The 17,423-nt window shown below is 46.7% G+C and overlaps 1 protein-coding gene across 1 annotated transcript in view; it reads left to right on the top strand.

The window, feature by feature from the left end:
• The first annotated feature begins 4,791 nt into the window (after window positions 1–4,791).
• CPZ (carboxypeptidase Z) overlaps window positions 4,792–17,423 on the top strand; it is a 35,959-nt gene continuing 23,327 nt past the window's right edge. Inside the window, exons 1-2 of the mRNA XM_075022441.1 lie at window positions 4,792–5,044; window positions 17,130–17,153. Of these exons, the coding sequence (XP_074878542.1) occupies window positions 4,957–5,044; window positions 17,130–17,153 (112 nt within the window). The 5' untranslated portion in view covers window positions 4,792–4,956. The remainder of the gene's footprint in view (window positions 5,045–17,129; window positions 17,154–17,423) is intronic.

The following is a 17,423-nucleotide window of genomic DNA, read 5'->3' as shown; positions in this document are numbered from 1 at the left end:
ATATAGTCAGTGTTAACACACAACAAACGTGAGAAGAACAAGTGATATATAGAGAGTACTAATAATGGGCTGAAAAATAGCCAAGCAAGATAGAAATGCTGGCTGGCTGGAAATATTGTATGGGTAGGAGGAGCAGTAGCTGACCTACTGTGCCCCTCAGAAAGGTGCGGGTCTACAGGGGAACCCAGAGGCGGCAACTGTGCACGGGGGAACGGACAAAGCTTCACAGAAAGACACACTGTAAAGCCTAGGATCAAATCCCTTGGAAAGGAGGAAAAAAAAGCAAGCAATCTAAGATAAGAGTAAATGAAATAACCCTTCCAGACCTTCTGTTTTCCATGCCTTATGGCATGCAACCATGGAAACATTTATAGATGGTGGTGACAAACTGATAAATTCCCCTTTGTTGCTAATTACCTTAATGTCATTCTTAGGCCCCCATCTACCCTCCTTGTGCTGCATATTTTTTATCTTGGTACCAAATAGACATCCTGCTTGCACGTAAAAGGTCTGTAGAAGTTGAGAAACAAAGAAGTTTGGAGCTTTTTGGATGCCAGCTATTGAGGGTTTTATTTAGTTGGTGTAGTGGAGCTTGTTAAGGATGTGATGTTTGTGGCTGCCAGATCCAGGCAACCAGAACCTGGGGATTTCCCCTTCCTGCTTGTGCTCTGATGCCCAGGGATTTCTCCATCCCAGACCTGTGGGTGCAGCAGCTGCTGTTCCCAACTGCAGGTTCAGCCAGCAGCGAGGATGAGCCCCGCTGTGGCACGCACACACACACGTGTACACGTGCACAATGCCACAAGAGTCCTGCCTTTACCAACAGCACTCACGTAAGTGTAAGCACAGAGAGCCCGGTCCTGTTGCCCCTCTCTGGCTGTTCAGGATTGTGGTTCACTGGTGAAAACAGATGTGTTCCCGCTCTCTGGGTTCACATATACGCTCACATTCACAGATCCCTCAAATATCAGCACAAGTTCTCAGGCCATGTCTGCACCCTGGGCCCCTTACCCAGCCACTGATTCAGAACGTGAGTCTTTCGAGATGTAAGTCTTCTCCTACTTGCCTGCTAATCCGAACTGAAGTTTACTAGCAAACTACACACACACACACGGACATAGGATTATATTCACTTGGGAAATATAAACACATCCAGGTCTTGCCAGTTGCTGACACTTAGACCTTGCAGCTTATACCTTGGTCTCTCCAGTTGCTGGCACTTTGATCTTTCAGCACTCACACCAAGGTCAGAGAGGGACATTACATAGTAGAAAAAGAAGTAAAGAGAGGATTTAATATGGCAATAGAGTAGATTGCAGGGACCAGGCACAAGACTTGGATGAGCATACTGCCCAGCAGCCTGCCTGCATGCAGCTCTTCCCTTTATCCCCCTCCTCTTTGATTTTCCTACTCTTGTGCATCCCTAAACCACGCTGGTCCTTCCCTTTGATCCTTCCCCTAAGCAGACCATAATAAGTTTTGCATGGTTGCTGAAGTCACTTCTGATTATCCCATAATATTAATGGTAATCACATTTCATGTTTCTTATCAGTTCAGGCTGACCCTCTTCAAGACTGTGCAAATCATTGCTTTGATGGCCCATCAGTCAGTGACCAACATGTTCCAGTCCCTGTTAATGTCTCCTTCATCACCTGCTCATTAATTCCTGAGTGTCTGTGGGTTTAATTTATCACTTTCCTTGTTACTTGTTTATTCTGTTATACTGAATAATCCTTAACAAGGTAACTTGCTGAACCAAGTGCCCCTTCATTGTGCATACCTGTGCAGAGCTTACTCAGCAGTGTGTTGGTGTGTATAGGAGCCATACAGCACACCACGCCCCAGGTGTTGCAGGGGATGAGCTAATTCTGAGCCAGGCCAGTTTTCCCATTCTCATGTTTGGAACAAACCTGGATGTGCAAACCTTGGGTATGGGTAATCTCTGACAGAAATGCCAAATGCCTCTGTCTCTCCTCCTGCCCAATACTTTCTCTTGACCCTTTAAGGAAGTCAAGAAAAATAAAAAAGGAAAGACAAGAGCTTTAAAGAGCTCCTAGGCAGCCCAGTGTGCACAATTATGGTGTGGGGCAGGATATAGCCTTGGAAGCACGAAGAGTGGGTAGAGCTCTGCTCCTGTCATCTGAGATGGTGGTCCCTTAAACCCACTCTGCAGCTGTAGACAATTTCATAAAGAAACCCAAGATGACCTGCAGGAATGAGGGTACCACGTTGCAGCCGTGTGTAAAAGATGGTAGCTCTGGTCCTGGAAAGCCTGCACTGAGGTCAAGAAGTCCTGACCCTTGACAAGGCTAATTAAGTTGAGCATATTGCTATGATGATGAGACACAACGCTCTTTTAGTTCCAGAGCTCATCCAAGTTAATCACTAGGTTGTACTGCCTTATGCAAGGCAGAGAAAATACTGTCTCCATTTGATTCTGATGAATATGATGTAATGGTCCAAAGGCTGGCTGAACTGCAGCGGCGGGGGGGTGTGTGGAAATCAATGCATAGACAATCTACAAATAATATTAGATGGATACAATAATCTTGAGAACAGGAAACAATATAATGTGTCCCACAATCATTTAATTCAGGGAAATAATGAATGGTAATTCCCAAATGTCACCAAGTCAGTATTCCCAGTGTGATAGGACGTTATCTCATTAGTATTCGAGATAAAGTATGGAGCACAGTATGAATGTGGAGTACCACAGTAGGTGAAAGCAGGTGTCATTGGTTTGCAAAATGTTTTGGGGGATGCTAGTAAAGTGGACTTACATTTGCTGGTATTTTAAAATATGGTCCTAAAGTTTGTGGCATCTAAACTAGGACTGGTGGCCTGAAGTGTGGTAGAGGGGAGGAAACACTCATGAGAATATAGTACCTAGGCTGAAGGATGGGAAATCGAGTGAGAAATCACAGGCAGAAACAAAAAAATGCCAACAAGAAAAAGACAAAAAAGGGGAAAGCTGACACGATTACAGCTACGGAAAGATTAGTTCTGCAGCAGAGCTCACCTCAAAAAGCATTGGGATGTATGGGAGAGATGTCACTCCATACTCTTAAGGGTTGCAGAAAATTACAATAAAGACATGAGCATTTCCAAGGACTGGGGGTCAGCTTCTGTTGTAGGTATAATCTCTGCAGCCTTTTTTGCTGTAAGGAATTTAGCCACATCACTTAGGCTAGATCTGGGCAGCCTCATTCTTTCCCTTTAATGCAAAATGCACAGCCCAGGCACACAGCAAGCCTTGCCTCAGCCCTACCCTCAGCTGTACCTGAGCACATCAGGTCCGAATGTGGCAGTTTGGTATTCAGAGCAGCCGACTGCAGGCGGTCGGGAAGCTGGGCAGAAGGTGAAGTACTCCTGCCCTTGGAGACCACACTTTCCAAGCTGTGTTGGTACTATCTTTTTTTTTTTGAGAGTCCAGACATGCTGCTGTGTGACCAGGGCAGAAAAAGGCAGCTAAATAATATTCTTGTCCTTAGAAGTTTGTTCTTTGAACCCTGATGGGCTTTGGTGCTGTTTACTCCCAGGGCAGACCCTGTAGTCTCTGGATCTAGTAGGAATTTCTGGAGGCAAGAAAAGCCACCCTGCCTTGCAGAGCCCAGCAGCCAAGGATGTACTTTACCCCTGAGCTTCCCCATCCATCTAGCAGTGTAACCTTTTCCATACATGATGAGACATCAATTGCTTTTTGAGAGGCATACAGCTTTCTCCTGCCCTGTCAGCTTCTGACCCCCTATAGGGGGTTTATTTGATTACATTATCATATAGCACCATAACTCCCTACTCATCTTTCTGATAGTGATCAGCAGGAGCCAGTGTCCTCCAACTGCAAGGACAGATTCTCTGCTCTCCTGTGTAAGCAGGTATCTGTCCTCAAAGGAACATGCACTGCCTGGAAAGATAGGATACTTTGCTCTCTCTTGGATTTTGAAGAAAAATTCCTTTTCCTGTGATACAGGATATTTTTTGATGTGTAGATAAGAAATGAAGAGTTCACATCCTACCTAAGGCAAACTTCTCCACCATACCTGCTGTATAAGGATAAAAACATACAATGCATATTTCTCTGGGGAAAAAAAAAAAACCGCGAAGAAACACCACCACTACCACAAAAAGAAAAAAGCTAAAAAAGCCCCAAATTTAAGATAAACTTAATATAGATTTACCATCCAGTTAAAGCCTGAATTGCTGTTCTGGGATCTTATCTACATTTTTTGAAGTTATTTTTTTGTAAGAATAGACAGAAAAGGCTGGTATCCCTGCAAGTTTGCTTCTGTAAGCTGGATCTTATGTAAAATGCCCAGGAGGAGCATGCAGAGGGGGATCCTGGTGGCTGTTTTGTGGGTTCTCATTCTCGTTGTGCTGGAGGTGATGCAACTTAGAGTCCCTTCTCTGTCACGTTGTTTTTTAAACTTCCAGTTAAGTGGGTTATGAAATACCATTCTTTGGGAGGAACGTTGCTTTCGGTTGTTTGCTTTTCTCTCTCTCTTCCCCCCCTGCTCTCTCCAGGCAGTCGCTCTCGGCTTCAGCGAGACGCGCTTTAACGAAGCTCCCCTGTCCCTTAGGAAAACTGTCCGAAGACCAAAGGTGTCGGACCCGTGGCTGAGGAGCAGGCGGGCGCATCCCTGCAGGGACCCCCTTCCACTCCAAGTGTTTATGAAATTGTAAACCAGGCTGCAAGAGGGAGACGGTCAGGAGGCAGAGGGGAGGGGGAGCTTATTCCTCCTCCCTCTCTTGTCTCAAAGCCTTTTGCTTTCCAAGCTCAAATGCTAGCTGAAATCTGACGCCTGGACTGCACATACTGAGACGTGGGCATGCCCTTGCAGTGCACTGATTTCCTCTGTAGCTTGGAGAGCCAGAGCCGCGCTGAGGCTCCGAGCGAGGAGCAGCTCCATCGGGCAGCGAGTGCCACATCGCTGTGCTGCCTGCGCAAGGGGCTCCACCATGGTCCTGAGGCTCCTGCTTCTCCTCGGTGGGCTGCTTAAGGCCACCGAGCCGGCACCCCGCTGTGAAACCGGCCAGGAGACCCTAGGTAAGGCTAACCACCCCAAAAGTCCCCCTTCTTCTCTTTTTCCTTCTCCTGGAGATGAGCAGAGTAAGGGGTTCCAGCTTCGAGGCGAGGGAGGCAGGAGCTGTCCCTCTGCCCTAGAGACGAGGGGATCAGCTCAGCTCTTTGGAAACCTGCAGACTGCCAGTGATGAAACTGGGGTTGTGCTTGGGAAGTGTGGATGGGAAGGCAGGAGGTGGTGTAGCTCTGCAACAGAAAAACAAGCGTGTGATGCGGGGAACGTAACGTTTCCCCATCACTGTCTTTTAAGGCCATGTGTAGTCGTGTCTTTCTGTCAATTCACGGAGTTCCCAGTCAGTAGGATCCCCCTCGCTGTTGTGGGGAAGGCAGAGGATTTGCCCCATCTCTGGCCTTGCCTTCTAGGAATGTGGTAGCTAGATTGCAAGAAGATGAACTTTTGACCTTCTGTATGCTTTTCTACTTAAGAAAAAAAATCTTCTTCTTATATTTAGCTTTAGGTCACTTATTTCAAGTCCAAAGTATGAGAAGATTTATTAGGATCTGACAGCTGTAGGGTGTGTTTTAGCTTGCTATAAGCAATATGGAATTTGTATGAGTTGATTGGCTGGAAAAGCATTTACCCATTAGAATAAAGATTAGATAGGAACACGCTGCTAAATGAATTGAAAGCTTTTGGTTCAGTAACCAGTCGACTAATAAAAAATATTAACAGTATCTTTTAAAAATAGGTGGTGTTTTTAATCAAGCAGGCTTAATTCAAATTTCATTTATGTGGGGACAGTGGAGAAGTGAATTCCAGTGTAGTGACAATGTCTATTCCAGGAAACTGTTTTCAGGGGGTTCAAACTCAAAATTATTCAGAAAAATATTTATTTTATGGGAACACAAGAAGGGATAAGTTAACCTGCAGCTGACCTTAATGTTACCCAAGGAAATTCAGCTATATTTCAGTGCTTAAATATAAGCCATAGACTGTCACTGGCATTGAACTGCTACACAATGCAATCCATGTGCTGTGTACTGCATATAATTTGAGAGTGCTGTTCCCACGAACATCAAAGTGAGGTCTACCGCAGCCTAAAGGGATTTTATTTTTGGATAAAGCTGCACAAAGAGAAGTGTTGTAGACTATTTACAGTCAATTACAGGAAGAGGCTGTGTGGTTTGCAGCATGCCCTTTCTCTGTGAGGTATGATTCTGCTCCAGTTCTAGCCGATCAAAGTTTTGCCATGGGGTATTAATCCTAGCAACCACAAACGTATGGATCATCAAGCGGTAACTCTGCTGTGGCAGAATGTTTTGTGTGTGTTGGCAACTGTGCTGTCTTTAGGGGAGAGTTTGCGGAAAGGCAGGCAATGGAAATACACCTTGCATGTGGTGGGACACGACTGCTGAATATGGCCCTAGAGGGATGGCTAATGGTAGGGAAAGTGAGCTGTCAGCATCACCACATGTTGGTGTGCAATGTGAGGGATGTTGGACCAGGGAATAAAGTAGCAGCTTGGATATTGAGAGACCTGCCATTATTTCTCAAGGGTCTTTCTTTTCTAAAGGGGGAATAGGGTCATGTCGGGCCACCTGAAAAGAAAGGGGACCACAGTGCTGCACGTGTTCACCAGCAGACCTTGCAGGGATCCCCTCTCAGCATCCAGGGCAGTCGGTTATGTCTTCAGCTGTAGCAGTGAGAGTTCTCCCTGGTTTGGGATCCCTTGTGCAGATCTCGGTGTATGTCAGCGGCCAGACCTGCGGTGCCCTGTGGGAGACCAGCCTGGAGCTGCTTGTAGAGGAGAGAATGGCAGTGGGAACCAGTGCCACTGTCTGGCTCCCAGCAAGGCTGGAGCTGGTTTCTGCAGGCTGCCTGGCCTTCTTGGTGATATTTGCTCTGCTGTGACTCATTTTGCTTTTTTTTAATAAGAAACCAAGATGAAACATGGTTTACAACACCAAGATCCTTACAAAATACTTTGCGCTCTTCTGTTTAGAAAAATAAGGAAATGATTGCTGTCATCCAGCCCCACATCCATGCCCAGTGGGGACCTTTTTGAGCAGCAGCTGGGAGCCATGGCATTGAGAGAGGGCAGATCCCTTCTCCCCAGCTGTGTCCTGTATCCTCGGGGAGCTAGTAAGCCACTGTGTCCCCCAGTGATAAGATGCTCCATTGCCCCATTGCGAGGCAGCGCTTCCAGACCCTGGTGAGTTTTATTGGCCTCTCAGCCTCTCGTTTGGGGGAGAAAAGTACAGCTTAGCATGTGTCCCCTGAAAGGTGGCCGGTCTTCGGTGCAGCGAGCTAATAGCACAGGTTCCTGTTTCATCCGAGTTGCACGGGTCTCTCTCGCTGACTGACGTATTCCAGCGGCAACTAGTGAAATGCAGCGCTTTCCCATCACTGACGACAAAACTAAAACCAAAGTAGAAACGGGCTAAAGTCACCTGCCTTGAAACACCCAAAGCAGGTGCCTTTCCTCCCAAAGGAGGCCAGGTCTACCCCCGAGATGCTTCCAGGGCTCAGGCTAAGGCTGTAAAACCCCAGCGCTAAAACCTTCCCCGATCGCTCCTGTTCAGAACACGCTTTCCCGGGGACTCCTGGGCTAGAGGCACGGCAGCTGCCCCAGCCGCTGGGCGAACCCCCCCGGCCTTACCGGCCAGGGTCCCGCTGCCGGCGGGGCCGCTCCGCACCGGGCACCGGGCACCGGGCACCGGGCACCGGGCAGCGGCCGCCGTCTGTGGTGCCACCGTGTGGGCTCCTCGGCTTGTACAGACGCTGCTGCGGTTCAGACGCCAAAGAGATGCCTGAGAGATTTGGTGTCCCCCCCCTCGCTCCCCGTCCGAGCGGTGGAAAGGGCGTTTGGGGTCCGTGGTGGCAGAGCCTGTGGGGTGGCACTGGTGGGGACGAGGAGCCCTTTGGTCTGAAGCTGTGGAGGTGGGAGAGCGGCTGGGGCGCTGGTGCCGGGCTAGCCCACGCTTCTCACCTGTGGGCATCCTCCTCTCCCAAACACCTTGGTGGGTCCCCTCGTCCTGAGCCAGATGTCACCCCATCCTGAGGGTCTCCGAGTTTAAGCGCTGGAGACGAGTGGGGAGGTACAAGGAAGAGAGCTGGGGAGGGAAAAACCCACCAGGGTGGGAGGCAGGGGACAGGTACTGTGTTTTTGCTGGAGCCCAGCACGGATTTTGTGGCACTGGCTCCTCTCTAAGCTGTGGCATTAAGGCCGATTGCCTTCTGGAAGGTCAGACTGACAGAAAAAAGTGGCTTCACATATAGATGCTATACCTTTCCCCTCTTCTTCTCTGCCGCTCTCATCTCCATAGTGTGCCATGCTTTTTGCTAGGTGAAAGGGAAAAAGGGAAAAGCCATATCCTTCCGTGAGCTTCCCGTCGGCCCCAGCTTCATGAGACCTGAACATACTAGTTCACCAGCTGTGGACATTTCTAATGCTTGTTTCCTGGTGAAACCCGTGTCTGTGTGCACACACAGGCAGAGCTTCTCCAGCTACCGCTGCTTTCATGCATGTGACTGCACTGGCTGACCCGGCGGTGGGTTCTGCTCCTCTGCCCTAGGGCCAGGGGTGCCAGCTGGGTCCTCATCCTGCTGCGGGTGGCACGGGCAGGCACAGACATGGAGCATGGCCACGGTGCTGTGCCGCCACATAGGGGAAAGCCCATGCTGCAGGAACGTTGCTTGCTGCACCCAAGATGGATGTGTCCAAGACTTGTCAAAACAAAAAAATGCAGAACTAGCATCTACATCATGCACACTCACGAGACCAGAAATTCCAGCTCTCGTAAACCCGGTTGTCATCACCAAGTCATGTGAGCTGCTCTGGATTCCCGCCGCTGACTCTAGTGCTTCTACACAGTCATTATTTTAGCAACACTGATCTTCAGCTACATTTAACATGGGAAATGGGATCAGAAACAGCTATTTATGTGGGGAAAGTCAGTTTATATATGAAAATATAACAGGCAGGTGTACCCTTTTACTACTGAAATAGTTTATGCATGATTTTAATCTGAAGGCAAAGTTTTCTTCAGAATGGTTATTCAGACGTTTTTAAAGTGTGGGTGTGTAAACACATAGAAGTCAAAGCTTGAACAAACCCCCCACCGCCCTAAGGCACAGCTAGGCTTTTAGCAAGACGCAGTAACACTAATGGTTGAATCCTTTTAACATTGTCTACACATTGTCTTTCCCTCCGCACAGTCAGTCAGTGGTTGTCTGGGGATGCTGGCTGGCTGATAGCTACCGTGGACCCCTTTGGGCTGCCCAGGCCATGTGAGAGCCATCCCCTCCTCAAGGCTGGACCAAATGTTGGATAAATGTCACAGGTGCCGTCATTTGAGGGGGGCTGAGCATGGAGGTACCATGCAGAAGTCACCTATCATGTTGTGAACATGGTGTTTGAGGCTGGTGGGTTATGTCCTCGTCTCTTCGCTGGGCTTTTATGACCCAGAGCTATTATGACTGTTGAACTTCGTTTGGACAGAGTGACCCTCCCAACTGGACACAGCTGTCACAGATCAATGGAGTTTAAGGACTTAGGGTTGCTATCCCCATTGCAGAAATAAAACTGAAATTTCAATTCCTTTGTTTATCCTGTTGTAACTCCATTGATTTAACTGGCACTATTTCAGTTTTACAGGGTTATAACAGGACACCCTTATCTAGGAGACAATATGAGATTAAGGCACAGATTTAAGTCAAGGCTGTTGAATTAACTGTCAATCTTTTGTAACATAAAAATGCCACATTTGGCTAAAATTTAACTACCTGTGGAAGAACCAGATGTGATGTTAATTACAGTAGTTCTCATACATCTAAACTAATGAAAAGACAGAGTTATGCTAGGGGGCTGCATAGGCTGTGTTTAAAGAGGATGGAATGACGTTTTGGCAAATGTTTTGGAAGGGTTGTAGCACCAAAGATTCAAACCCCAATTTTTCAGACATGATCTTCTGTCCCATGGCATTCAACAGAGTTGAACTTACTCAAAGGTAAGCTTCTGACTCGGTGGTAAGCTGTTGGCCAAAGCACTTGGAGAGTACTGCATCCTTAGACAGTGGGAACTGATCTACAGAGAGTATGTGGTCACAAAGTAAAGCTCTGGAGGCATCACACGTCCAGATTACCAGCCTAAGTGTTTTCACCCTTCTCCAGTCACCCTGACAAAAATTTGATCCTTTAGATGACAGTTGTGGAGATTTTGTGACCTATTCCATCTTTTCTCCCCAGCTGTTGTTTTAACATCAGCACCCCCCAGGTCTGAGCTGATTTCTCCTTCCTTCACTGACCAGATACTGAGAGATGGTCTCTATATGTCTCTAGATCATCTTGTTGCACAGCGAATGCATGTTGAGTAGCAGTCCAGCCACACGTGCAGCCCAGGAAGTCTTCAGCCAATTTGGCCATTGCTGGGCCATTTTGTTGCCATTGTCTTTGTTGCATTTTGTTTTCCCAATCAATAATTTTGCCCTTACAACTTGGAAACAATCTCAGCTGAGTCCAAAAAAGGGCATTTAGTGTTTTTTGGGTTGGGAATTATGCTTCTGTTCAGGATTTTCAGCTGGAAGGACCCCCTGGAGCAGCACTCACTGGCCAGAGGCACAGCTGGGGCGACGCCAGGAATCCTGACATTAGAGGCACCAGGACAGGCAGTGGGGAAAGACAGGCAGACAGAAATACTCTTTGTCAGTTCTTTTAGGCTCCTACAACTGCAACCTCGTTTGAGCTGCATCTGGACAATTAGAAACAAGGGGGTATTACTGGCCACCACTGAGGCTGGCTTTGAGCCGTTACCAAGTGGCAGGTCTTGGTGTGCCTCTGCACAGATTTTGACCTGTGGTCTGCAGGTTGCGTGAACTCCCATCACCCACGGGAAAACAGCATCTTCTTGCAAGCCCCAGACCAGTCCTGTGAGAGAAACAGCTCTGGAAGAGCTGACTGCAGTGTCATTGCTGTGGGAACACCTTCAGGAGTTCAATGAAAATGGGTGTTTAACCGAATGTCAGGCAGCGGATGGGTTAGAAGGAAGGGTGATTAATAACAAACTCTGGCTTCCGTCTTCCTGCTGGGATCTTGCTCTGCAAAGTGAAGGCAGATTAGGCATTAATCTCTTTCAGGTGCTTTCAGGCTTCTTCATGTGAGGGAGCAGGGCTAAAATGGGGCTAGTCTCACTGCTTGCAGGTCAGGCTCCTGCATACTGCTTTTGCCCATTTGCAAACACATTGCTCCCCTGGGGCAGTTACCGCAATTGCTGGAGTGGAAGATTAGTAACAGGAATTCAGTCCTCTTCTCACAAAAGCTTTGATGTATCCAGAAAAAGGAGTTAACCACGTGGGCTGCTTTTTGCAATCACTCCTCTCTTCTGGTTTTCCTGGAATTCCTTCTCTGTGGCTGGGGATCTTCTCCATGCCTTAGATATGCAGCTGCCTTCCCCCCTGGGCTTTCTGCTTGACCATTTTTGCCCTAGTCAAGCTACTCAGCTGCCTCATTCCTCTACCACTCTTCCCCTTACTTCTGCACTCCTCCTGCACCCTCCTCCTGGTGATTCTGACCCATTACAGTATTCTGGAATGGATCTTGTCCTGCTCTTGTCCTCTGGTGCTGTACTCCAGAGGCAGGTGGTGCTTTGCCATTTGCAGGTGCTGTTGGAATGTTTTGCAAAATGGTACAGCTCAGCAGTGTTTGCGTTATCACCGCTGATATCAAGTTTTGTCTCGTTAGTGTTACAAGGCAGTTGATCGTTGCAAAGACTGACTCGATGAACCATGTAGAACCGCAAGGAGAGTAATACTGATATGATCAGAAACTGAAATGCTTTGTTTGGAAAACCAGAGGTTTTGACTATAAACAGACTAAAATGAATACATATGTCTTCCAGTTTAAAACAGTATTGTAAGAAACCCAGAAAGCTAGCAGGGGGTGTGCTGGTCTGTGCAAGATAAATTATCTAATCTTGTTCGATCTGTCAGTCATAACAATGCAGTTGTGTAAGTCTCACTGAATGATTTAGATATTTTGAATTTAAGACTGGCCCTTGTGCTTATTCCATATTCTCAAGCACACAAGTCTCCTGTTGGCTTTGCTCTTGAAAAGGCAAGCAGCCAAGCCATGGCACTGGAAGTAGCTGTTGAGCTCTATTGTCTGGGTTAGGGTTAATCACAGCAGCTTGCTTCTTTCAGTGCTGAATCATCAAGGGGAAAAAATGTAAGCTTGGCAGTAAAATATGTATGTGCTGCATTGTAGATTTTCAAGCTTGCCTTTGCAAATTAAAACCAGAAGCGTATATTATAGAGAGGGCTCAGAAAGCTTGAAATGGCTTTTCTCTTCAATAAGTTATTTTATCCATAATCTTAAATAGAAGCTGTGCTACTGAAAGGACTTTTGTAGCTCTGGTGGAATAGCTGGAGTACAAAAACAAACATAAAAAATTGAAAAGGCTGTTCTGGGTCAGGAAGAAAAAGGTCTCTCTGTACCAACCTGTCCACGGATGAGACTATGAGAGGAGGCGGCACTGTCTTCCTCTGAGCCCAGCGAAGCCTCTGCTCAAAAAATGGAAGAGATTTAGGCTCTTTCAAGCACAGAAGCAGCAGCGACTGAAGCCTGCCAAGTTTATCTGGAGACCTGAGAAACTCTCCGTATATCACTGCTTGTCACTCCTCTTACAAAAAAAAGAAAGGCAGTGGCTGAACTCTTCTGGCATTGCCTGAGCTTTGACGAAACTAGGTATTGACGGGTGGGGATGGGGATTTGCTGGCCATTTCTGTGTGCAGAGACCCAGACCTGCGGGTGCAGGGCTCCGGGAACAGAGCGTGCAGCTGCAGCTCGGGAGCTGGCTGCGGAGAGTTTCCTGCCGCCTGCTCTCCAGACAGGCAAGCTCTGGCCCAGCTACGTGCATCCACACTTATTTATATAAGTACACATACTGGAGAATTATCTTTGGCCCTTGCAGAGCCGCACCCTCCAAAACATATGCAAGCATTGGCATTAGGAAACACAGGAAAAGTCCAAACACCACATCAGCACACATACACATTTAAAACTCGCTATAAAGCAAGGTCTGGGATAAACCAGACCTCTCTTGCTTTTATGTGTATTAACTCCTGATAACCTGAAAGCTCAAGCTGTTTCACTCCTGGGTGTTTACAAGACAGAGCTGTGGCCGATGTATAGATCGTATGGCAGCTTGCACGGGGCTGTGGTGCGGAGAGGTGTTACAGTTTGGGCAGAGCTGGCCTCTGAGACGTCAGAAGCTGCATAGATGTCTCTGGAAGTCTCTGGCAGAGTGAGACAGAGAGAAAACAGCATGGTATGCTGCAAAAATGTGAGCCTTAGGTTCTAGATTTAGGACCCAGGAGGAAGGAGTCAGTTTTGCTGCTCGTCAATGAGTGAGTCTTGGTAGTTCTGAGTTTGTGAGAGACATCCTGAGCCAAAAGTAGTGGAAAAGCTTTATCCTGTGTTGAAGAATTGCCCCTGCTTAACACATACTGAGATTAACAACTTCAGTTGCCGTAGGAAAGGTTCATATGGATTTGGGTTCCTCATCTGAAAAATAAATCTATCCTCTTCAGTCAGCGTCTTTGTTAATGAGTAATAGCCATGTTACTTTATAGATTGCGTCTGCCTATAAGTATGGTAAAAATAACAAAGTGTAGAAGCCAGGTAGCAGACAGTCTGAAACCAGAGCTGTCTTTACCTCTCCTGTGCTAACATCTACTTCTGCTCACAAAATGATTCAGTCCTCTTGTGAACCCAGCATATGACTTCGCACAAATTTTGCATGTCTCTTCCATCAGCTATCCATTGCTTTCCAACACCTCTCCTTCTGGCCAGCTGGGCAGAAAGAGGCATCTGCTAAATGCAGCAAAACTGCTGCTGCTCGGAGAGCCAGGGCAGGGGGAAGCAACAGCACCATGCCCAGACCCTGCCTGCTGCATTTTCCTTTTGGTTTCCTCTGCTTGTTCCAGTGTGTTGCCAGAGTACCTTTTTGTTCCAGCTGAATAAGCAAAATACTGAGACACCATTGAGAACAGGTTTGTGCCACGTATCAAACTGACTGATGGCTATAGCACTCCTGCGCAGTAATAGTGGTCTGGGAGATTGTGTGTGCCTCAGTTTCATTATTTGATCAGTGCATGTCGGAGAGACAAACAAAAAGGACATTTGTAGCTTGGTCACAGAGCCAGCGGAGGGGAAATGCCTCTTACTTTTGAGGAAACGTGAGCAGTTGTAGGAAGACCACTCATACTCCCCAAATGGACCCATGAAGAACTGCACTTAGCACATATGACCCTCTAGTTTAAAATAATAGCTACAATACAGTCATTTTCTGCTGAGGAGAAAAAAAAGCGTCAGATGTTTCTTTGCCACCCTTCAAGGTAATGAAGGGGATTCATTGCTAATGACGCTGGTGATAACCAGAGATAGTGTCACTCGGAATGTGGCTGAACTCAAGCCAGTCCCCTCCACACCCAGTTTTCCCCTCTGTATGGACCGTTTGGCTGCCTCCAGACTTGTGTCCAAGGCCTCACAAGTTGTTGTGGGTGTGATGGCGTTAGGATGTAAGACTATCCAGACTCAGGGAGGTACTGACATCCAGTTTTATCAGCGGGGTTTATTGCTGGAGCTCTTACTAACGAGAGAGCGCTCCTTTCTCTCTCCCAGCTAGCATTGTACAAAATGCTATTCCTTGATTATCCCCACATGTAAAACTACATGCAGTGTCTGGCTGCAATGAAGCTTTTTTAGAAATGCCTTGACCTTAATAACTAACTCACTGAGGGAGTTGTGCCTAACTAAGGGAAAAACTGAAATCCTATAACGGAAGGCACTGTTGATGAACCAGGTATTGTTTATTGCTATTAGCATAATGAACCAAGCCAGGAAAGGAGTTTGTATAGATATAATTTTTTCCAGCTTGCTGCTTACCAGAACTTGCTGGTGTTGGAGATGGGCTGTTTCTGCTAGTTCTGATCCCTCATTTATTTTATGAGGTAATGTGGATCAATGACAATTCGTAATACAGAACCAGACTCATTTCCAATTAAATGTCTCCCTCCAAGATAAAATTCCAGGGTTAATTTTGTTCTCATAATAATGATTTTGTTTTGGCTAAAGAATGATCAACTCATTAGCAACACATATGCAGATGATTACATTTAAACAAATATGCAGGGAGTAGAAGTTTAAACATTCCTTAGTAGGAAAAAAAGAAAACATAATGATTTTGGTCTTACAAGGACAAATGCTCAATTCACTGAGCAAGAAGCTAGATGCCTGTTCCCCCAGTGAGAGTTAGAAGAAATAGCAACATAGCTAGATCCCCAACACATCACAAGGAAAGCAGACCTGTTGGTGTTTAAAAAGCTTGCACATCATGGCTTAGCTCCTATGAGACGCTGGTGAAAATAGCTCTGATACCCTGGCAGCAATATTTTTCTTTAGTTGCCAATATTGGAGAAAAACAATAGAGAATCATTGGTTACAGGAGCAAAAGAGGCCTCTCCCGGGTCATCAAACCACATTCCTTCAAAATCAAGAGACCTTCATTTATTTGACCTAGTAAATAGAAAGCTAAGGGGATCTAATTGCTCTCTGCAAACACACGATGGAGGCATGCACCAGGGAGCGCAGAGAGCTATTTAAGCTAAAGGACAATGCTGGCACAACAACACATGGATATAAACTGGCCACGAATACTTTTAGGCAGGAAATTAAAAGGCAATTTCTAGCCATTAGAGGAGTGAGCTTTTGGAAAAGCTTTCCCATGGGAGTAGTTGGGGAGGGAAATAATTAGTTTTAAGATGTTATTAAAAGGATTATAAAATGCTGGTGCTAGAGTTAGAATGAAGTAGGATGGGGAAGAAATACATCCCCTCATATCCACCAAAGGCTTAATTGCTTTACAAGAAAGGTTTGCACAGCATTATGTGGGACCAATAGATTTGTTAGGGGAAGATCCATAAGGCATCTTGGTATGTACGGAAGGACTCACATGGGCTTTTAGGCTAAACCAGATTACTAAAGACCTACATTTTCATTAGTGAAATTTCCTAGGCACCTAACTTACAGTTTTTAAGCATGCCTAGAAATATCGTCAAGTTGTCAGGGCTAGGCAGCTCAACATCTTTTTCAAACACAGGCCTGATTTCTTGCACAACTACACTTCAGCTATATCGTCAAGTCCTCCTTTTTAAAGTGGATCAAAGACTGGCTGGTCAGTGTGCTTGTCTGGCCATGACTCCACCTGAACCCTGCGGTCTGTCCTGTCTTCTTATTAAACTCCATTTCCAACTCTTTGCCTGGGTAAGGGTCTCTTCTTTTTTTTTTGTTTGTGGATGGGGGTGTATGGGGCTTCACGTGCCAGTGACTGGTGTGAAACCGCGGGTCAGAGGGGCTTGTTTGCCTGGGGTGCAGCAGCTGGAGGGACCTGAGTGCACGTGCCTTGTGTGTGTATGTCAGTGTGTGCAATGGCTAGCAAACACCAAGCTGGACTAGCAGCGGACAGGACAAAAGATTTGGGAGCTAGGTATTTGAGCAGCTGTGATCCTGGGCTGGATACTGAAGACCAGAAGGTCTTGGAGTTGGCTACTGGAGGAACCAGGAGGTCCAAGCCAGCTATTGGGAAGACCACAGTGTCTGGCTTTTGGCTACCAGTGAGACCCTAGGTCTGGGCCAGCTACCAGGGAGACCAGCATGTGCGTCAGCGCATGAGGCAACTGGGACATCAGTGGATCCACGGGCCAGCTACTGGGGAAACTGAGCCTAGCTACTGGGGTTCCAGCGTGTCTAAGCTGAGCTACTGGAGGGATCCGCCTGTACTTCTTTTCCATCAATGGTCTTTTATCGTGATTAGCCAGAAAGGGGAACAGGATGAAGCTTTTGGTGCTGTGTTTGCCTGTACTGTGTTTTCTCTATGTGTATATATGTAACATGTGCCTAGTGGGAATACGTGCTTGTCCCTGGTATGGCTGGACCCCAGGACATAGAGCTGCAGTAGCCTCTGTGGGGCTACCAGATCGGACAAATCCTAACATGAGGGAGGTACCATGGATACCTGCCCCATAATGCTTTTTTTTCCCTCTTTATTTGCAGGTCAATGCCAAACTGTACAGAAAGGTATGGCGTGACTTTGGTTGCTGTCCCTGGAGAATCTCGAAACTTTAAGTATTTCTTCATTATTTCCTGAAAGATTTTCTGATGTTGGTGCTAGAGTAGGTCTTGTTCCTAGAGAGATGACCTCTTTCACACAAGGGAGGATTTTGCTGCTGTGACAATGGTATTTGTTATCATCCAGAGATATTAGCAAGAGAAGGCAGCTCAAACATAGGCCCATTACCGTAATATCCAGTTATTTTATGAAGAGACATCTCTCTATTACTGCCCTTT

The sequence above is a fragment of the Buteo buteo genome, chromosome 1, assembly GCF_964188355.1.
Source record: "Buteo buteo chromosome 1, bButBut1.hap1.1, whole genome shotgun sequence".
Lineage (NCBI taxonomy): Eukaryota > Metazoa > Chordata > Aves > Accipitriformes > Accipitridae > Buteo > Buteo buteo.
Note: the sequence above shows the minus strand (reverse complement) of the source record. Positions and strands in the feature narration are given on the sequence as shown.